A 23,096-nucleotide genomic window follows, 5' to 3' on the forward strand; every position below is an offset into this window, starting at 1 on the left:
ATATTTTGGTAAGTGTGAAACATTTATTTTAACTGCAATAAGAGATTCTCTAGTTTTCGTTGTTCAAGTTAAGCGCTATCGTCAAAACGCGGCTCATTGCGGTCTGTTGCAGTGACCAGGCCACCGTGGCGTTTTGCAACTCCGAAAGGACGATGCACCACGCCTGTATTGATTGCTCAAGTTGGATTTTTCCCGAAACAGAGTTTTTTTTATTTTAAGCACACATGTGCTTAAAATAAAAAAAAAAGTACGTTTCGGGGAACTCTATTAATCACATGTGTGCTTAAAATAAAAAAAAAACTCTGCTTCGGACATGTGCTTAAAATAAAAACTATGTTTCGGAGAACTCTGTTAATAACATGTGTGCTTAAAATAAAAAAACTCTGTTTCAGAGAAAATCCAACACATGTGCTTTAGGCAAAGGCACAAGTTTTTTCCCCTTCCTTCTTTATAGAACACTTTTGCAGAGGGCTTTTAACTGCTGAAATTACATGCAGGCGCCTCTGGAGTGCCTTATGCATTGTATTTATTTGTTTATTTGATATTTAATAGCTGACTTATGGTTCGGAACTGATTCCTATGCGTCAGTTTGATGTTTTGAATGGTCTCTGAGCATTTTAGCAGTATTTAGCTAAAACTTTATTCCCAGCGTTTCCAAGAATTACTAATTTACACTTTAATAATCTAAGTTTACAAGATGCGGTGATGTAGTAGTTATTTTCGGGGTTGGCGAAGATACAGGCATTTTATGGAATAAAAAAGTGACCTGGCTGTCAAATTGTACAAAGCAAACAGGAGGTCAACTTACCTTAGGCATTGTCTTTGGCTTTCCAAGCGATATTTTTCACTCGTCGGCTTGGAGTTTGTTAGCGCACGACTTTCTGGGAAATATACTTTGAACCTTTTTTTGTGACCATTCGCGCATAAACCAGCTATAGAGGTGTATTATGTCTAAGCGCTTTAAACCCGGGGTAGTGATTTGTTAGGTAATGTCTGCTCAACCTTGTTAACATTAAATTTACGAGAGGGCTGTGTAGTGTGTGCGAGCTTTGAAGAAACCGAATACCAAACCAAAAAGGAAGAATTACGCTGCAATACACTTTATTGAATTTCCCCTCGGCCACGTTGCAAGTGTAAAAGGGAGAAATATATTTTGCGCAGTCGGGATTGTTTCGAAGAAAAGCTACCGTGCCATTTCTGGACATATCCTGCCGAACATCAATTGAAATCTTGACATTGTCCTGTTTTTCTATGTCCATGTGTTAAGCGCTAGACTTAGGTTTATAATGAATCGCAACCAACTAGCTCAGATTTCTTCTTTGACTTTTCCAGCCTTGTGTGTGTGAATGCAATAGAGGGATGCAGGTACGCGTTACTTGTGCAGCGATGCTTAATAAGTGTTTCTTGAGAATCGCGAAGACATTGGGGTACCCGTCTAGTTGCTCGACACGGACAAGTTAGAGCAGCCCGAAAGGAAGTGTTTTCTTGGAAGTATCATCTCAAACAGGCCCTCCGTATCAAGTGAAAATTCCGAAGACATTAATCACGCAGAAACCATTGCCGAGGCTCTCTACTTTACATGTGCAAGGAGCAGTTTTTAGTAGGCAAGTAAATTAAGTTCTTACTCTCGAATATCTCCAAACTCCAAGCGTTGCGTTTCTTGATAGAAGGTATATTTCGGCGTTCACATACTTTCTTCGCAGCTCACACGACACGCATTTGAAAGAACGAAAGAAAGAAGAAAAGAACGAGAGAAAAAATTTCTGGCTTCTGAGATTTCATTTAAACCGAATTTTCAAGCAATCCATGCCCGACCGAATTTTATCACGAAACGGAGCTCTCAGCGCACGCCAAGAGGTATGCCTGCTCAGCGGTGTCTGAGCCTCGGCATGCAACATTTCCGAAACCTATTATCAGTCTGCATATTATCACTGTGGTTTATTTGCAACGAAGAGGGGGCACCTGGAATCGCTTTTGAAACAACAAAAACAGGCCAGATAACTGAACTGCTGTATGAACCGGCCTATGAGTTCTCGTTCTCGCGGCCTTATTGAGCAATCCGAACGCATAATATATGGACAAGTAAGGCTTTACGAACACCATGTAGATACTTTTCGACGATAATGTTGAGGAGAACTGTGTGGCTGTCGGTTCAAGGCAGGCTTCTGCGCACTGTGGGCGCTAAGTAAGCTAGTCCACATTGTTTCCAAGTGCATTTTTGTACATAGCTACATCACTATTGGCTTTTACGTTTACATGAGGTATTCGTGAAATGCGGAACATATACGCATTCAAAAGACGGTGCGTTCTAGGATAATTTTATTTGAACTTGTAGCCACTCAAGAAAACAGTCAATGATGTTAGCGCTTTTTTTTATCCAACCTTTTTTTCGAGATCAGGACACTTGTTCCAGTCGTACACCCAGTGTTTTGTCGTTCCAGCACATGCTTCGTATAGAAGCACGCACAAATAGGGGATTTCGCGCTGTTGCTTTATAAAATCAGCTGCCGCCCAAACTGTATAGCCTGAAAGACATTGAAAAAACAAGCTGTGAACCAGTACGCACAACTTAAACAGGCCATGTATGCATAGTACGGTCTAGGTACAATACAGTACAATATTACGAAACACGCTTCGAAAACTAGTGTAATAATGCCACGTTTCACACAGCAAAATTTAGGAAGTGCTTTATATACATGTTAGCGCGTGCTGCTGGCGGGCTTCCGTTCTTAACGGCAGAAACCATCATATCTTTATTATGGAACGCTGGAATAATTTTCAAACGCTGAAGCGTAATCCATGATACTTTGGCCGCACCTGTACGTCACTCACATGCATGTGGCAGGAGGAGAACTGGGAGGACAACGTATGAAAATTTATTTCTACTGGCTTGAAGGATCAATTGTTTTTTATCTTTTCGCCTTGGCGCGCCGCGTTGGATCGGCCGATGACGCGCGCTTGCTTTGGCGCTGCTTTACCTCTCTCCGCACTGGCCACTTCCTTGGGTCTAGCTGAGCCCACCTCTCTGTCTCCACCAAAGCATACTTTCCTCTCGCCTCTCGTCGGGAGCATTTGTCGCGTTCGGCCCGTTGCAGGCACTGGAGGATTCACTCGGTGATAACGCTGACACAAGCCTGCACTTTCTACTAAATGCAACCATACTGCTTAAGCAGTAAAATGGTCGTGTACTGATATTCCGGTGCGCATTAATGGTTATCGGGAGGTCGAGAATAAACCGCAGCCCTCCATCATTGTGTTTCTCATAGCCGACAGTATAGCTTACACATGTAACAAATGATTAATATTTTATTACGCGAAAAGAAATATGTCACTAAAACTAGGAGTGGAGCAGATTTCAGTGCTTTCGCTGCGTCGTCACTGCATCGCAGTTATCGATGGCGTTCGTTTCCTCAAGAATTTTTCACGAATCGGGATGTGTCTACATCGTTTGTAATTTCCGCTTTTGGCCCATGACGAGCTACTTTGCTATATTTGAGTATATGCCCACGGACTACGCTGTATACATAGGCAATAATTCACGTCCTCGAGGGCGTAGATGGCACAACTACTGTTGAAAAAGAATTAAATTACAGTAGTAATTACTGCCCTAAAAACGCACGAATGTAATTAAATTACATTACCAACTACTGCTCGGAAAAGTAATGACATTTTATTAAAATAACTTCCGAAAAGTAATGCAATTAACGTTAAATTACTTCTTTGTTTTCAAGCACACAAAAAAAAACAAGCTAAACATTAAAAGAATCTCCGAACTACCAGGCCGCACTTTTTTTGGTCTTCCTGCCAAATTGTGTCCCAGCCATCTATTTCCCCATACGTATTCTTTTTTTCGTGTGCTGGCCATTAGAAAGATATGGCAACGTAAAAAAAACAACAAATAAAACAGAACATGGCCGGACACTCGACACTTACACTGCGCTGCAAGAAACGGGTATAGTCAATACAATATCTTGCTGCCCATAGCTGTCCCCAGCGTTACAAGACTATACAGCTGGCTAATTATTGCATTGGTGATTCCAAGAATCGACTTCGGCAACCTGCGCTTCGCTATGTTTCCGTCATGCGGGTTTCCACTGGTTCCCTCTCGCCTTTCGGGGCGACGAGTGTAACCAGGCATCACTGTGCCCTCAGCCAACGTAACCTTGGAAGTGCCTCGGCGCGCTCCTGATGACTTGCGAAGCGAAGTGCGAAGTTCGTCACCTGCCCCTTCAGCGCCCCGAGCACAACCTTGCATCTTGCTGCTTAGAGGGCACTCGAGAAATGTGCACTTTGACGTGCTTTTTGCAAGCAAAACCTCTTTACTACTGCTACTTGTGTCTGGATATGGCAAGATTGCGCAGAGCGACCGTTTACGAAGAAGGATACAGCTTTCCCTCATTTTTCTCCCTCGACTGCAACGTTGCGATAGTTTCCTGATCCTTCCGAGCACTCCGCATGCCAAATCTCCTGGCCCGAGTGTCAACATCAATTAGCGGCAGCGGCAAGCGTGGCCTCGGTGAAGCTACGTGTTTGCATCGCCGCTTCGGAAGCATTCACACCCTTCCTCCGCCACCTTCTCCTAGGGGAAGGCGTGTACGGGTGAAAAAACTTGGCGAGCGGCGGGAGGGAAAGACCCAACGTGCTACTCAGCTATCGCACCTGGTCGAGTTGCGCGGGCTAGGGGCACGCCTTTGGCGGCCGGCTTCAAAGTGGAAGTTCCAAGAACCTGCTGCCCGGATGACTCGAGCTGGTGCCCTGGCGCCTACTGCGCGCCAGTGCTGAGAGACGAGAGGGTGGGGACAGTGATGCGAGGCGGACGCCGCGGCCGCCGGACAGCAACGCTGTGTTGGCAGGGTGTTTCAAGAGACTCGAGAAAAAAGACAGGCTGTCTTCTCTGTCCCCGACTACCATGGTCTCAATTATAACAACATGTAAATACCCTGCATGACGTCCTTTCTTGTTTTACTCTACGTAATACCATCTCTGCCCTCCTCTCTCCTGCTCCTACCCCAGCCACGCTGCCTGTGTGAATCCCAGCAGCTCCCGCCTAGCCATCCAATTCCCGAGGGTAGCGAACCGACAGCGATGACACTGGCAGTCTCGAAGTCACAGTCCTATGCACTTTTTCTTTATTCGAGAAGTGTGCCATGAGTTATAAGTGGAGAAAGGAGGAGTGGAATGTAGGAGATAGAATGCAAAATAAGAGTGCAGACTAGTTTCGCTGAGGTAGTTGCAGAGGTCTTCCCGCTCGTCATTCCTGCTTTGCCAACACAGAGTAGTCGTGCATTTCAATGAAAGTAATTTCGCATGTAGTTAACTACCTTTCTTGTGAAATTACGCAAAGTAATTTATGACATCTCTGATTACCGAGAAAAGTAACTACAACAATTTCACTGCAGTAATTTAATTACTGCCATGTCTGCTCAAGACTAATGAAGAAAAGGCTTGATTACCTAATTCGTTTGATCTGAGTAATATGCATGTGGTGTAATCTGTGTACACAACAGTGCTTGTCCAGGTGTTCTTTTTCTTGCCTGAAAATCAGTAACAAAAATATAACCGGTATGAGAAACTTTATGTAAATATATTTTGCGTAAGTTTCGTTTTCGCCCCAATATTTCCTCCCCTTAACCCCCTGGCTTGTGAACATGCTCTTTCGACAACCTTCCAACTGCAATTACCGGACGAGGTGGAGAGATTAAAGAATAACAATATACTCTGATATTAGACATAAGACAAGAGCTACTCCGCGTCGACGGCCACCATGTACTTAATAAATTACCCTGCAAATTTATAAGGAAAACTAATTGAGGTGTTGCTATACAAATCAGAAAAGCAAAATACAGACGGGCAATATGCGCGCGCGCACGCATCTGTTACTCTCCACGGATTCAGCGCAAAACTAACAATAATACACTTGAAAAACACAACGTAGTATAATGGTTGGCCACATACCTATATAACAAATTTATACGCTCAGTGTACACTTCTTTTCGTTGGGCGTTACTTCTTACAGTATTTTAAACATAAATACAAATATAAGTGGCCTAAATTCACGTTGCTGCGTTTTTTGTATGTCCAAGGTCTATATATGAACGACTGAAGATGTTTTCTGCTAAAATAAGAACAAAGAGCAGTGTTCTAATTGCAGAGGTGACATCTTGGCCTAGTGCAATAAAGCATAAAGGCTACACCCTGGAACAGCCTATTTATCCCGAAGAAAAAAAAAGCGCTCCTAGTTATCCTATATTTGCCTTGTCTCATGTAGTTCTTGGCGTCACCATGATTGATAAAGGGCACTGCTTGTTTTAGTTGGTATTTTTATTGAGTTGAACATTTTAATGAAACATGATCACTAATGACACTTTTCCAGCATGTTAACTTTCTTGTGATAATGCGTGCTGAAAGGAGCGTTATTGGCACGGATGCATCATAGCAGGATACACAGTAAACCGTGGAGATCAGTGTGGTAGACTCTCGATGTATGAAGAGCACATGAGAGGCACTCCAATCGTTCTTTCAAGAGCAGTCGCTTTCACTTTCTGCATTTTTCAGGTCTACTGATATGCGAAGCGCATTTAGGACTCCTTCGAAAGATAATATGACGTGCTTATTGCAAGGAGTGTCATAAACCTTTCCCTCATGTCTGAGTCTCATGAGTCTGTCGTATCCCCCCCCCCCCACACACACACACTTTTAACCAGTGCTGGCATCTTTTAATCAGCAGGTCGATCTGAGAATTGTGTGCCAAAATCGAAAAGAATTTTTTTCTTGAATTGTGTGTCAGACAGACGCGAAACTTCATTCTCCTAACAGGGGAACTAATTTCTGAGTACAATGCAGAGCCAGTCTTTAAAAGCAGCTCCCTTGGTAGCTCCGACAGAGTGCTGCCTTTTTCAAACAATTCAGTGCATTTGCAACTATTCTGTGTACTAGCATCGTAGGGCATTCATTCCTCTAACACAGGCAGTCGCCAACTCTGGACTCTTCAACCTTATACCAGGCTTCGTGCCCTGTTAGTAGTCAGAGCCTTGTTGTGTCTTTCTTTTTTTTTTTGCAGTTTGCTAACCTAGAAAGTGAAGAGGAAGGAAGGAGAAATAGGCTTCCAATGCTCTCCTTTATCTGGAAGCCCGTATTCCCGATCTATATTCCCGCTTCCAACTACTCACGGTGCGTACTTTCCTCAGGTCCTTTGACCCGGCCCCCGGTGTTAATGCTCCCATTTTTCTATCCCACCCACACCTGTTTTTCTCTGCTCATTGGCCACGTTATCAGCTCCCGCAAGTTCGGTTTACGCAGAACCTGTTGGCCCCGCTTCAGGTCGATCTGACCTCCTTGCAACGAGTTGCTGACACGCAGGCTGATCCCGTCTTTTGTTACGACCTTATCTTTCCATCCCATGCAAAACACATGCCCGCAGATATCCTAAATGGTCTTCTGGCTGAGCACTTACAGCATTTTCCTCATCATGCTGTTCTCTCCACCGATGCTTCCGGGCGCTGTGAGAAGGCGGCAATTGGGATATATTCACAGCATCTGGCTTTCAGCTATTCCGTTCGTATCCCGGATTACACTTCTGTATTCTTTGCAGAGTTTTTGGCACTCGGCACTCGGCACTGGCACTCGGCACTTATCCTTGCAGACTGCCTTTCAGTTTTAGTCGCTCTCCAAACTTCCGGCACCTCTCTATTGATGCGTTCCCTTAGGTTTTTTGTTCCGCGCACAGTAAGGGAGGTCCACTTTGTCTGGGTACCTGGTCATTCGGGAATCTATTTCAACGAGGTGGCCGATTTATTGGCAAGGTCAGCTCTCACTGCCCCTGTAATATATCCCGTACCGCACCTTATTATGTTGGAGACCTCCCGTTTCCAGCGGTTCCAACATATCTCAGCCAGCTTGGGTTATCCGTTGCTGAATACCGTGGACTTTCAACATTTAAAGTTCCCATGGAATGTTCGATCCTGTAAGACAAGGCGGTGTGAGGTGTCCATGACGCTTCTGCGATGCAGAATCCCCCACCTCAACTTGTACTTATGCAGATGCGGGTTCGCTACGAGCAACCTTTGTAACACATGCGGAGAAGTTGAATCAATTGACCATTATCTCCTCTCTTGCCGGCGGTTCGCATTTCAGAGAAAACAGTATTTGGAAGACCCTCTTTCGAGGTTAGGACTCCCTTTGTCTTTACCAGTTCTGCTCTCGTTTGGTGCGAGCGCCACGGGATTGTCGTTAAGCACTATTTGCGGCTACCCTCATGATTACATCATTGCAACTGGGCGCTTACCCTGTTAAATCCATATAAAATTCCACTGAATGTCCAAAAGCGTATTTTATTTTGTTTCCTGATGTATCTAATTTGCTTATTATTAAACATTTCTAACAATTCATACATATTTTCTGATTTCAAACATTCTACTATCTTTAGCTTTTTTTCCCGCACTCATACCTCCTTGGCATTCACCACCGTACCTTGGCCAAACCCCCCGCGTGGGTATGTGCCATTTTCATATGGTGAAGAAGAAGAAGAAGAAGAATAGGCAAGCTAAAACGGGTAGCCAGCGGCTTGTTGTGTCTTTCGTTTTCTTTTGCAGTTCGCTAACCTGAAAAATAGATAGGGAGGAAGGAGAAATAGGTAAGATGAAGAGAGAGGAACATGAAGGACAGAAGGAATAGATGGGCATAGGACCAAAAAAAAAAACGCGTTGCAGAGTCGGTTCCCATTACGGAAGCCACTTGTCCTGAGAAGGTATAGCAGCTGCTTTGGCTTAATCTTTTGAGGCGATACTGGAAGCTCCCTGTCACTATCGCACGATAACATTTGGTTCGCTGTTCCAATTTGTTCAAAAATTTTGAGCTTGAATCCTAAAACGAGTGCTTTTGTAGTACTTCTCACTCGTGATCAGTGTTTACTCCAGCTGTATTTCACGTTATCATTTCTTAGACTGTAGTATATTGCTTTGCGTATTACTAGGTTTACCAGTTTTTTCGCAGCCTGTTTGAAAGAATATAAAATAAGCTTCATCAATTGCAGGCCTTCCTGCGAGGTGCAAAAGCTCTATGGAAATTTTCTTAATTATTCCACGAAGTATATCGTTAGAGGTAGGACTTTAGTAGTGTAGAACGTAAGGCTTCTTGGTAGATGGCCATCGTTTTGGCCTGCATTTTCGTCATCCGTGCTTCCTTGCGCCTCCGTGCGCCTTGTTTCATGTTGGACCAGGAAAACTCCGGGACTTGGCGACACATACGCACAATTTCCGAAAGGCTGCACATCAGCATTGTTAGGGCGTCCTCCCAGGCATGTTTTCAGCTTTGTTCTAGTTCCGTTCGCATGAAATGAGTAATTAAGGCGACTGCAACGCAGTAGGCGTTAATACATTACCTTTCTTCGGAATCGGAGTGGCTGTTAAAGCGTTTTCATAAACGCAATGAGAAGAGGTCTTTTTTATTCCAAGCATTGCATGGTAAATCCACCTGCAGACAGGTGTATGCGGTTAAGACGTACAGCACGCTGTCTGATCTGTATTCGCTTCGTTTACATGTAGGCCTAGGTCATAATGGAATCTCTGATTGGCACTAAGAGGTGGAAGGGAACTTGTGAATGTCTGTTTGCGTTAGAGATATTTTCCTTTACTGACGAATAACAGGGAGCTGTGGCAAAGACAACTCCTGTAGAATCAGTGAAAACTTGATTGAGTGACTCTAATCGTCGACTTCTGTACAGCAATGCTGCTGACGTTGACAGCTACGCCTGCAAGTTTTCAATAGTAAAGAAAAAGAAAACAAAAACTGTACCAGGTAATGTATGCCGTTTGAAGACCTCATATAACATCTTAAAGGGACACTGAGGACAAAATGAAGTTGGTTTCCATCGATAGATTACGTCGTTACAATAAAAAATGAACTCATTTAACTGAACTGAATCTTTTATAATCTAAAAAAATGCTAAAAATAAAATATAGGTGTTGTCATCCCTGGCCAATGTCGCAAGTAAAATGCGTGCTTAGATAAAGATTTTTAGCTCGTATCCCAGACGCTTCACTAACACCGTTCATTTCAAATCAGTGATCACGGACACCTTTTCGCTGTACATGTAGGAGGTTTGAATCAAGTGGCCGGAAAATATTTAAATGCAATTTTCTCAGCAACAAATGCCCCTTTTGCGGCCGGACAAGCATCAACACCACCTGGAAGATGCATTGAACCAATATTGATTAAGAAGAAATATTAGATCGAAATCTTATCAGTGTCTCTGTAATGCGCCCTACGATACCTTAATTATTACGCGTATCCTTGAACATGCTTAAATTGTTATTTACGTCAGGAACCGTTGAAGTCTTGTTGGGGTCGGTAAGATAGGAGCAATAACAAAGAGCGCGAACGTTTCTGCGCAAGCCTTCAATGCCGCACGAGAATGTTTGTATGCCCGGTGTGCCCAGGCAGTGCATCGTTCGTTGTATTGAAACGACTTTGGGAAGAAATGACGTGGATGTGCACAGAAACCGCACAATCCACCTGGACAACCATATGAGCGGGTACAAAGATAGATATAGCGCGCACGCCCGCGAACATTTACTATCCGGCTGAAGGCTGAGTCAATACAGCGGCATTAATTGAATGTCTAACCCCACGTTTTTTTTTATTACGCAGGTTATGCTTTCTTTATGATACAAAGAGAAAAATGGATCCACCATTCTGGATCTTTACTCACGGTTTAGAGCCGTCAGGAAATGTGTGGTACATTATTTTTTTCTGCCACTTTTTGGCTACGTCTTCAATTTTAAAAGTGCGAAGGCACTTGTATTTTGGATCCAGTTCTTTCTCTGAGGCGAACATTAGGTAAAATTGCAGCTTAGGGCGGTCGATTAGCTGAAAAAGCAATATGCGTGGACACGAAGCTTATAATTTTTCAGAAAGCAAAGGAAGAGAACAATGCGGCATTTATAAGAAACATTTATTTGTAAGCAGCTTTAAAAGCAAATAAGTAATTATAATTAATAATAAACAACGGTAATGGGCCTGCTGTATTTTGCCCTCCTAAACTGATATGCAGTGGAGGCAAGGAGGAATGGCAGAAACAAAGGCGTCTACATAGAATGGCATGGCTGTGAATTCCACCGGCATACAATGAACTTTTCAGAGAGTTTATAGGAGCCCTGCCGTGCATTTTCGATCTTGAAACAAGCGGGTCGCATACCACCTAACTTCTCCTGAAGCTGGCACAACTAATTAGAATCTTGATGTGAACTAGCCGGTTGCTCATCAACACACAAACGCGTGCGCACGCACGCACACACGCACGTGCGCACGCGCGCACACACGATCGCACACACACACACACACTTGTGCGCACGCAAGCACGCACGCACGCAAGCACACAACACACACACACAAACGCGTGCGCGCGCGCGCACACACACACACACACACACGATCGCACACACACACACACACACGTGCGCACGCACGCAAGCACGCACGCGCACACACACACACGCACGTGCGCACGCACGCGCATACACACACACAAACACACACACACACACACACACGTGCGCACGCACGCAAGCACACAACACACACACACACACACGATCGCACACACACACGCGTGCGCACGCACGCACGCAAGCACACAGCACACGCACACACACGTGCGCACGCACACACGCACGCAAGCACGCACGCGCGCACACACACGCGCACACACACACACACACGCGTGCGCACGCACACACACACAAACACACGATCGCACACACACGCGTGCGCACGCACACACACACATACACGTGCACACGCACGCAAGCACACAACAGACACACACACACAAACGCGTGCGCACGCACACACACACACACGTGCGCCCGCACGCACGCACGCAAGCACACAACACACACACACGATCGCATACACACACACACACGCGTGCGCACGCACGCACACAACACACACACACACAAACGCGTGCGCACGCACGCACGCACGCGCACACGTGCACACACGCGCACACACACACACACACACACGCGTGCGCACGCACGCACACACACAATTTTCAGCGCGCTCAATTCTTTTCTTCAACAGCCTTAAATTTTCATACTGGCCCAGCTGTAGTTCCTGCTTTTATCGCGACTACTGATGCTCTGCGCTGCGTGGAGCGTATTGGAAACGAGGAAAGGAGAAACTTCATCTGTATACTATAGACTTAAAACAACTTGGTCTTATTTGCTCCCACTGAATCTGTTTGACTAATGCGTGGTAATTAGGGACTTACAAGCTACTTCTTTTTACAATGCACGAGCACAGCCCAAGCGATGACAAGCTGTCTTGTCGAAACGGCTAGCGCACTGGAGCTTGTCCTCAACACTTTTTCACTTTGTTTTGCGTCGTCCAGAATCCCGTCTTGCTGCGCTGTCTATAATGTGAATTTTTGGGTAATGATAAGATTAGACTTTGCGGTGTTTTTCCCCTCAGGAAGTGCCACAAGGGGCTTCAGGGACAAGACCTTAGATCATTTCAGCATTAAACATTAAACATCCGTCGTTGACCACCAGTCTGGAGAAGGAAGGGTTTGAGTTGACGCTCAGCGTCCTACGAATTCGAAAGCGGGGCAAAGGGCGCCGGTAGACGCTGGGCAATCAAAGCGCAGAAAGCCTCCGCTGGCTTTTCAGTGTTTCCGCTTCTTTAAGCATCCATCACGGCGAACGCCCTACGGTGCGGGTACAGAACCGAATCCTAATAACGCTGAAAATAAAGGCGGTATTAAGAACCAAGCGTTGACATTTTTAGAGAACAGTATCTTGTACCTTACATTATATCGAAGCTTCCGAGGATGACAGCACCCGCGACATTACCGCTCCAACTAAAGTCCCTAAAATTGGCTGTTGACAATAAAACGAGCCACTGGGAACAGCGGCGGAGCGGGCGTTTCGAAGAAATTCTCTTCAAGATTCCCGAACGGAAAAAATTAACCAATGTATAACCTATACTATGTAAATCTCATAATTAAGTGGGAGCTGTGTAGCAGCACCAGCCTTTTCCTCAAGTTTTACCTTGTTATGTTCACTTTGTCGTGCGGGTGGCCGCTCACATATAGGGTAGTCCAAGAGACCACGCTCCGCGAAGCCCCGTGCGTCCAACGCAAGCGCGCATCGAACCAAAGTAGCGTAGACGTAGAAGTACCTCGAAGTTGTGCTTCGCGCCATGTGGTACTTCGCATAGATGTGCGCCCATGCGTTCATGTGCAGACCCAAGTGTGGACAGCGCTGTTGAACGTGGTCTTCGCCATAGCGTGGAGAATGCTCTCAATCTAACTCGCAGCGATTGGCTTGGCCTCTTGGATTTGAGCGCTCTGGGGCACAGTGCTGTGAGACATCCTTTCGGCCATACTGCGAGGCGAAGAAATGACGTCGACACCACGCTCACGCTCCTTGTATCACCGCCACTAATGCGTTGTCTGCGTACTTCATCGCGTGTACTCATTATGCATTCATCGCATCACCAACGCCATTTACTGTAAGGCTGTGTACACTTCCACATCCCTCCTCAGGGCTCTGTGTATTCCAAATGCTGCGAACTACCCTCATCTCGTAGCTTTTGCATCTTCATTCTCGCGTCCATCAGCATCCCCGCAACCTCGCGATGCTCTTTGTCACTCATAATACAACCCTCGAGCTGACTACGCCACGAGCGCACCCAGGGCTATCTCTCAGGCGCGCCGCGTACCCGTATTGAGCGCAGCGCCCTGACAAGGCCTGCCACAAATCTTCATGAGCTTCATGTGTTTCTGCGACGGATGCTTTCCCATAAGCAGCTCTTGCTGTAATACGCCGAGACCTGCTCACATCTGCTATGACTCTTGAGCGAAACGTACTGGGCTTTCCCGCCGCCGTCATCGTCGCTTCAGCGCACGTGGTGGCTGCGACGCGCGTTGATTCTTTCCATCGATTTATTTCACACCTATCTGCTCCCACTTTACTCCTTGAACGCGGACTGAGTGATTGATTGATTGATTGATTCATTCATTAATTGATTTACTGATTGAAGATACAGTTACAATGGCCCTGTTGGTGCCAGTCGACAAGCCCGCGCACTTTCCTCTTCTTTCATTTTGCAGGTACTTACTGCAAATATTACGCCTGCAAAAGTCATTGCAAAGCCACCGACATAATCGCTTTCAAATCTTAAGGGTACATAATGCGCTTTCTCCTCCCCCCTCCCTCCTTAAGCGTGATTTTCACAGGAATATGCCACTCAACCTAATATTTTGGACGAAAAGAGTGCCAGAAGGGCATGATGCAAATAGCACCACCCCCTCAGCATCCTCATCCTCATCGAGAGTTGGCCATAAATCCGCCCCAGGATGGTAAAGCCAGTAATAAGAGAGTCCAAAAGGTCCAAAAAGGATAGTTTATGGCTTAGAAACAAATGCCCAAGAAAGCGCTCAACCACAGCGATGTCACAGCCACTACTGCGCTTCTTATCTCCCCTTGCTTATGTGCGCCCTTAATTTGCCGCAATGAGAGCACAATAACATGTCAGAACAATGGCTTCTTCCAAGTGCTCAGTGACTGGGCCGAAGTAACCTAAAATCCTAATAGACGCTTTCATGATGCTGAGCTCTTCAAGGGTGCTGATAACCATGAGGAAAAAGCAGATTCCAGAGGACAATGCAGGGTCTTGATAAAGGCATAGGAACATGAAAGTGAAAGGACGTCTACATTCAATGACCTCGTCACCGCATTTAGTGAAGACCGGATGAGCCGTATACGATGGTTCTCCGAATTACACCAGTTGAATCACGACTAAATGAAGGACGTGACAGAAGAATAATGCAAACCGAGCAAGACTGCCACACATAAAACCAGCAATTCGGTAAACTACGGTGGTCTATGCAATGGCCACATGTCTACGTATTTGAGCCTACCATGTCAAACTGTAATCTCAGAACCACGATAAGGCTTCAACCCGCCGCGGTGGCTTAGTGCTTGTGGTGTCTGTCTTCATATGCAGGGTTTATCCCGGCTGCGTAGGGCGCGTTTCGATTAAGCCGAGATCCGAAAACAACCATGCACTGAGGTTCTGGCGCACGTTGCAAAGACATTATGTAAACTTTACGCCATACTGTGCAATGCGATAAATCAGCAGGAGCTATGCACCATATGCTGCGTGTGATGTATATTCGTGATGTTTGGTGGAATGAGGGGGGCATGATACTTTTATTGGGTAGTAAATGATGCGACACACGCAGTGTACATGCTGCACAGCTGTCGCTTTGTTTCTCGTTTGACTCGCCCCTACATAGAAATTCGCTACTCTCAACATGTGCATTCTTCTAAGAACGCGGACAGCACAGATGTTGCTGAACCCCTCCGCATGGAGTTTCCACAGCGCTTCTCCCTCACTCGCGGTTTGCGCAAGCCACCGCCTGAACGGCGACAAGCGTACCCGGAGAGGTATTCGCCCTAACTTCCATCACGTGTACTTTCTGCACATGTCCGGATGAGACCCGGTGCAAGTGTGGCAGTGAGTAGCAGTGCGAGGAGGAGGAAGAGACAGCCGTGCAGCCGTCTGCTTGAACCGGATTTCTATGCAGCGCTTGGAATGCAGCTTCTGGCGGGCGGCGCCTCGCTTTAATAATTTGACTCGACGGCCCTGATGGGATGTCGCTGTACCGCTGTCAGCGGAAAGCGAGAAACTGAACCGGAAGCAGGGGTATAGTTTTCTCTGTGGGCACAACAGGAGTGACGAAGGCCTACAGAGTGTGCCCATTGTGTTCAGCCCCGCGTCTCGGTCCGCGCTCTTGTTTTGTTTACACCTCGAGAATTTTGCTTTCGCGCGAAAACTTTTGTTAGGCAGCGCTGGGGTTCCGAAAATTTGCATGGTGACCCGATCTTGGCTATTGGAACTGAAAAGTTGGAAAAGATAACAAAAGCAAGCAATGTGAACTGCTGCTCTTTTACTTGTGGGTTGTAGACTCTCTCAAACAAGATCCGATGGCAGCCTTGAAACCCAACCCTCGCATCAAACTCGCAGGTTGCTGCTAAAAGTTTTTGAAGCGATATTCTTCTGCCTGTCGTGAGCATCTCTTCAACACGACGGATAAACTATCGAGTCACTTCACGGCGGTCTTACTGTTTACAGAACTGATGTGTGCAACGCAGCTCATGATGAAGACGGGACGAAAAACAGCCCATAGAAAGAAGGGAAGGAAAAGATGCCTCTTCCTATGCGCTCTTTTTTTGTCAAGTTCCCGCCTCACCAAGCATACACTGTTATCCTATGCAAACATATGCGCATTGCTTTAACAGTCCCTATGAGGTCCAAAAGAGAGTAGGGATTATTTATTTTCCCAAGTTCCTGATATTCAGAGCGCTGGCGTTGCGCCGCATTCATGCGCAAGAGGGAGGACAGTGGTGCCTCGAAAAAGAAATGGTATGAAAACAAAACAAGTGGGCACTGACAGTGAGCGTGTTACGCGTTGTTGAGATCCAGGAGCAGCTGCTGCAATAGCCACTGGTTGCAGCAGGATCATGCGAATACAGCTGGCCAGTGTAAAACTGAAGGTGGCCGAAATTAAATTCTAGACACTGCAGAACTGAGCGACTTGAAGCTCAATGCAGCATAAAAAATATCATAATTCAACTAATGAAGGTAGCCTGGCAACAAAATAAGAATTAAGGGAAGGCTTAAAGTGCAGTTCCGGAGAGCTTACAATAGAGAACTTCGAATACGCTGTTCAGTTACTAAATGCGCGAATTCGTTGAAGACATTTTTAGCAGATATGTTTGCGCCTAAACCAAGAGGCGCTTAAAACATGCTCCTACCCACCTGCCAGGCGTCAGGATTATAGTCAAACTCTGCCGCTATAAAATCCTCTTCACATCGACCGGGAGCCACCGCTGCCACTGGAAGCCCCAGACAGCATACAATGTACGCTAACATTTTTGTCGCCTGCGACGTGTTTGAAGAGGAGTGGTATAGAGAGAGCGCCTGAAAATTCCTCCTCCCCACTTTCTCTCACTCTCCGACACACGAGCTGCTTTATTTTCGAGGATCTTCACGTCGCGGTGGAGCTACACGCAGAGTAAAATGTTTTGTCATCCTTCGCAACAACAATCCGCCTGAGGCGCATGAGTAAATGCTGATGTTTAAAATCTATTTATACACAGTATTTCTAGCACCGAGATCTAGAAGTTATTCAAAGGGCACTCCCTTAGACCAAATATAACCGAAAAACCTCTTTAAGCATGAAAAGATAGCATCGTAAGATGTATTCAAATCACACAAAGCAAATAGTTTTGTTTAGCTAGTCGCTCTGCGAGTGTCATGCCGTCTTGTTAACGACATGCGCTTTTACAGCTGTGTTTTAGGTAAACCATGTTTGAACTCCCTGCACCGATACTCAAAATTATTCGTATTTATTTCGCAGCCAAAATTGTGATAATCGGTCACCTTAAAGATTTTTTACCATTTCACTTATCCTTTGTTTTTTGTTTTTTTTTCCTTGTGCTGGCAAGTTTGTCACGCAAGCCTCTGATTTCCTCGTGCTTTGCGTGAAAGGTTAGGGAGCACTGCTGGGATGGGAAACATTTTTTCTTTGTTGCCTATGACAAACTTTCGCTGCCATATACAAGAGATTGCGCAGTTCTCTCAGCACACACGACGAAGTTTAAGAAAACTCCCAAAGTCAAGATAAAAGATCTGGCCAGCCTGCTTCACCCATTTGTATTTATCGGCCCAGCGTTGACACCTGTCAGAAACCGGCAACTCTCGCCGAACAGTGCTGCGCTCTGCGCTACATGGATGGATCCACTGCATCATTGGTGTTTTAATGCGATAGCGTTCAGGCTGCCGTTCAGCAGAGAGTTTGTCGGCGCCGGCGGCGTGCAAAAATTGTAAAACACTGCAGTCTGCTGCACTGGAGAAAAGCGCGAGTATTTGTGTTTGAACGTCAGCGTCTCCGCTTGGCTAGCCGTTCTTCGCTCTCTTCGGGCGTCTCGGCTGCTCGCTTGGCTTTCCTCAGCTCGTTTTCCCTCTGCTTGCCCGCACAGTACCGAACGACGACTTCGGGATCCGGCGAGTTGATCTTCTGCTGCCTATACCGTCGTTGAGCGGCAGCTGAAGACTCCTCTTCTTCCACGGCGAGCTTCTGACGACCTTGTGCATCGCCTCCGGAGTATATTCAGCGCCGCGCGCATGCGCACTGCGCACCTGTGGCGTAACTGAGGAGCCGGCGGTGGCGGCGGTGGCTGTGCACCTGTGACGTCACGCGCGGCGTGCCGCGCACGCACGGACGGACGGACACGCTGGCGGGTCATGAGCCATTAAAAGCTTTCGCCTTAATATATGCGGATCGGCCCAAAAGGTAGTGACGTCAGATGTGGAGCGGCGGATTTGAAAAGTGATTAAAACATCACATAGATTACAAATATGAGGCCGCAACATGACTAAAACGTTATTATCGCACGCAAAAATGTAAAGAAAATGGTTTGGTTCGGTTTGGTTTATGGGGTTTAACGTCCCAAAGCGACTGAGGCTATGAGAGACGCCGTAGTGAAGGGCTCCGGAAATTTCGACCACCTGGGGTTCTTTAACGTGCACTGACATCGCACAGTACACGGGCCTCTAGAATTTCTCCTCCAAAGAAATTCTTGCCGCCGCGGCTGGGATCGAACCCGCGTCTTTTGGGTCAGCAGCCGAGCACCATAACCACCGAGCCACCGCGGCGGCTGTGAAGAAAATCAATTGCGCTAAAAAGAATAAACCATTACATGAAGCACTGAAAGCGCCCCTGGTCAGCAGTGATGGCAGCGGCACGGCTTCGCTCGTGCCGGAGATAAGGCGAGCATCAGATTATCGAGATGGGTCAGCACTATGTGCCGACCATGGTGCAGACGCACCCTCGCTCTTTCTGCGCATCTCCTGATAGAGCGCGCTGGCATGCAGTTTTGGCCTGTTTGGCCCCCACTCGCATGCTCCGTGTTGCTTTTGGTGCCCCAGTAGTACGCGTGGACCGCGTCGACAGCGAAAGCGTAGTCGCTACATTTGCGCATATAGGAAATCTCAACTGGTACGTATATTCTGCATTGGTACATGTGCAAGTGTCAGGCGCCTGATGCACTCGATGCAGCAAAAAAAAAAAAATGTCTGCCTCTCCCGTAACCAAGAGTAGAGTAAGCATGAAATGTGCTCGCTCAGCATTTTTCGCAGGTTTTTCTTTTTGTTGCGTCGAAGCGATCGCCTGCAATAGTGAGGGCTTAGGTAGGCAGCCGCGAACCGTGGCGGCCTTGTCGCTTTTGGGAGCGGCCGCATAATCATGGCGTTGTCGGCAGGGGCGAGCAGTCTTCTGCTGTGGCGTATCACTCGCAAAGCGATCGCTTTCCGCAAGACGCTTCCTACCTCTCCTTTCATCAGGCTCCATTGCTCAGCTTAAGCAGCTCTGACGGTGGCGGCATTGAAATGCAGGACGATGCAGAAGCGTACGCGGATACGACGAGACGCGGGCCTGACAAGAATGTATATGCAGCCCGTTCGAATACTCCGCTAGCGTGTATACATCTGCCTGCCAAAGGGGGAGACGTTGTGAGCAGAAGTCCCGGCGGCCGGTCTTTTGCATACGTGAGTGTGGGACCACAGCGCCATTCTTGGGGACGGCGCTGAAGCAGGTTTTCTGCCCAAAGCCCTTCTCGCCCTGGAGCTCCCCTCTTGCTCTAAGCGGCCCTCTCTCTTAGAGAGTCTCGTTAAATCTCGTACTGTGCCCGAATGTTCTCGTTCCAGTGCCCGGATGAGTGACGTTAAGTGCCCGGATGTTGGCTCTCGGTCTCGGCATGACGTCACCACAACGGGAGCTAAAAGCATTTCATGCTTAAAAACCGGAGCATCAACTTGTGACCCTTGTAAACATTATTGCATTCAAATCTCCGGCATGCATACGCAGATCGCGTGAGGTGAAGTAATTTGGTTTGTTCCTTTATTTTTTCATAGTGAGGTGCCTACTTACACCCTAAAGCCTTTTAGAACACTAACTGAAGGTTAAATTTGGGTAGTGGGTTAACGGCTTGGCGGCGAAGCGACAGCGTACTGCAGCACCATCGCACGATGCTGAAGCTAGGAATTTTAGATCAACGTCGCAAAATTTCCTGTCTTTGCCGTATCATAAAAGTGGTAAACAAGTTCGCAACGCTCGCAGACCCGGATTACACGCGCTTACTACTTAAGCGCGGCGGACGACGGCGTTCTGGCTATGCGCTATTCCCTGTTCGTCCCTAGGCCTGGTTTGTTTCGAATCGCAGCCACAGCCGACGGCGGTTTGGAATTGACAACCTCGATATCTCATATTAAAAGAAAGATACGATCAATTTCAGCGACGCCTTAGCATAGGAGCTTGCCTGCAAGCGACGTATGCCATTGTGACACAAACTTACATTTGTTTTTGTCGCAGCTCACTCCTTCCAGCAAATCGATAGGATTCAGCGATCCTCGGGAATCAAACAAAATCAAAATCAGTTTTATTCAAACAGTTAGTAAAAAAATAAATGCGAAGGATACATGCGAGAAGGATTAGTTTTTGACATTCCTTTATCCCGCGGCTTACTGCTGACAAGAAGAACACATTTTAACACGCTTTTCTGACGCTAGCGCTAGGGATCCGCTGTAGAGATGGTGTTGGCCTGGCGCGGACGGCTTGCGGGAGGCGCGGTGGTGTAGGGCGGTGGACGCAGCGCTGCTACCGGACGGCGACGCCGGCCAGCATTGCGCGTTGTATACGATGCCTTGTAAATAACTAAGATATTTGAAAATACAGTTCCGCTCTGCTGATCGCCGCGTAAATTCGTTTGTTGCTCTTAATGGGCCGTTCGCGAATGGTGGCGAATGCTGTGGCAACGGCGAACCGCGATCAAACATAAACACAGAGAGACTGTTCATGTGACATAGGTGTAAGACTGTACAGAAAGTGGCTCTAGCGCAGCATGGATGCGAACCAGCTAGAAAAGGAAAGAAGTTTACAAACAGATGAGAAAAACAATGTAACCAAAGGAGAAATAGGGATGCAATAACATATTCCGTGTGCCACTTGTTCAGGTAGGGTGCATACCACCAATTGTTCTGTTGTTCACAGAACGATCGAACTGGCGGAAGCAAACGGCACTGGCAGAACTGTGCGTTGATCCGTCTTTCACCAAAGCTGAGCATAGCGCAGAGCAAGCGACGAAAACCGGAAGCCCGGCCAACTCTCAGCGGATGGCGTCACTTCCGCCAGTTCTTCCCTTTTGCCGTCCGCGCCGTACCCCAACCCGGCGCTCACGCAGAAGCAACGAGGGCATGTCGGCGGCTGGTTTTTAACAAGCAATTTTGGCTCTTTTTACGGACAGAATCGAGAAAAAATAGACACACACATCATTCACAAGATCCCTTCTGTCCAACCACTGCATCTCGTACAACTTGAAAACCATTTCAGCTTCCGTTTAACAGCATTGTATGGCGCGCCACGTTTCGTTCACTTTCGCTTTTAAATTTATCCGCAGTGGTAACAAGGAACATTTTACTGCAAGCAGCAAAAGTGAACGTGACTCATGACCTTTAGAAAAGCATGAAATGCAAGTGCTCAGCGTTCTGGCTGTTTCGCTGGAAAGCAAGACGGTCGCTGCGTGTAGTTTCTTATGGAGCAGCACGACGGGCGGTACAGCTGCCTCTGATAGAACGTAATATAAAGACATCGGAAGAAATAAGACATCGCGGGGAAAGAAATTTTGACACGAAAGTACAACACAGTGTGGCAACGGGCCCTAGCACAGAAAAATAGAAATGTGCAACTTACATAACTTACATACTTATATGCAATCTTGCTTCTCACTCATGAAAAAAGAACAAAAGCAGAAATACAGCCCACAAGACTATTAATAACAGATGATTTTTCTTTTCGTCGTATTTGGCTGTATGCTTTCAGTTATTATGGGGTAGACCATATAGGGGATGAAGCCTTATCATTTGAAATTGGTATGCGTATTTTGATTTCTCAAAAATTAGGGATAAACTTTATAAGTTTGTGGAGGAACTATTCAGCTCTCGTGTGAATATTGTCACGCGATGGTGATGGCTTAACTCGCGTGCTTCTCACGAAGGCCGATGTCAAAATACTGTGGGGACGATAAGTCACCCTTTGTGTGGAATGCGATAGCATTATATTTCACATTTGTCGCAGCTTCTCTTGCAACTTCTGTGTGTATCTGTGGCAGTTTCTTTGTAATTGTCGTTCCATCAACTGTCATATTCGTACTGCTAGCTGCCGTACCAGGTATCCGCTATGCTGTGGCGGTGTGGGAGAGCGATTGCGAAAAGAGCTTGACCGGCGCCCGCAAGTTGACCGGCGTCCATAAATTATTGAATAACCTGGCGGCGACGGTGGCTACAAGCATGCTCTGTGGTAGTCGAACAAAGAATGCCCACCGCTTTCAGCCGCACTCAATTTAAAGCTGGCTAAGAATATTCGAGGTAAAGCGCCAAAAGTGGCTGCAACGATTGAGAACAATGTAGAATAAGTTTTGCGTGGCTGCGATCATTCGAGATAAAATCGGTTGCCCCGAGACCCACTGGGCCTTGCGAGCCTTATGATGTCACAGATCTCATTCTGGCCGCGCCGAAGAGTCCACCGAACAGGTATCAGCCCGGCAAAGGCCATGTCTGGGCGCGAAATACTTATCCACTTGGACCTCACAGTACGTACAGTAGATTCAGCCGCCGGAGAAGACAATACACGCTACAACCGACAGCAACTACATGTAGGTGGGAAGGCCCCACAGCTTCTTAGTGGGGCCGAGAAAATGTCTGTAATCCCATTGAAATCAGTGGCTGATGTTCATGGTTGATCCAGTATGCTGAGAAGATATCTTGCGGCATTACTTCTATCGGATAAAGCTTATCACTGTCAAGGGGCAAGATCATAGGCATCCGCGCCCCTCGCAAGGAGAATCGAACAATGCGAGAAAACAATGCTATGTGGGAAAGCCTAAGGGGGGGGGGGGGGGGGTTTAAGTGTCTAAAATCGATAGCATATGGCAACATGTCCGCGCGGTCATCACCAGCAGAGCGCGTGA

The 23,096-nt window shown here is 46.8% G+C and overlaps 1 protein-coding gene across 1 annotated transcript; it reads right to left on the reverse strand.

The window, feature by feature from the left end:
• Positions 1–2,373: 2,373 nt before the first annotated feature.
• On the reverse strand, positions 2,374–16,944 carry LOC149342690 (uncharacterized). Its single transcript, XM_089546835.1, has 5 exons — positions 16,831–16,944; positions 10,709–10,866; positions 8,725–8,738; positions 5,454–5,534; positions 2,374–2,525 (listed from the first exon to the last, which is right to left on the reverse strand). Exons 1-5 carry the CDS (start codon positions 16,942–16,944, stop codon positions 2,374–2,376), a joined length of 519 nt encoding a protein of 172 aa, XP_089402961.1.
• Positions 16,945–23,096: the final 6,152 nt, after the last annotated feature.

The sequence above is a fragment of the Amblyomma mixtum genome, chromosome 5 (genome assembly GCF_055824585.1).
Source record: "Amblyomma mixtum isolate Tamu chromosome 5, ASM5582458v1, whole genome shotgun sequence".
In the NCBI taxonomy this organism is placed as follows: domain Eukaryota; kingdom Metazoa; phylum Arthropoda; class Arachnida; order Ixodida; family Ixodidae; genus Amblyomma; species Amblyomma mixtum.

What these genes read in the sequence shown, in the direction of transcription:
- LOC149342690 (XM_089546835.1), bottom strand. Translation starts at nt 16,944, where the DNA reads ATGTTAGCGTACATTGTATGCTGTCTGGGGCTTCCAGTGGCAGCGGTG. An exon ending in ATAATCCTGACGCCTGGCAG is followed by an intron (nt 10,867 to 16,830) that starts GTGGGTAGGAGC and finishes TTGCTTTTTCAG; the next exon opens with CTAATCGACCGCCCTAAGCT. An exon ending in ACTCAGATCAAACGAATTAG is followed by an intron (nt 2,526 to 5,453) that starts GTAATCAAGCCT and finishes AATGTCTTTCAG; the next exon opens with GCTATACAGTTTGGGCGGCA.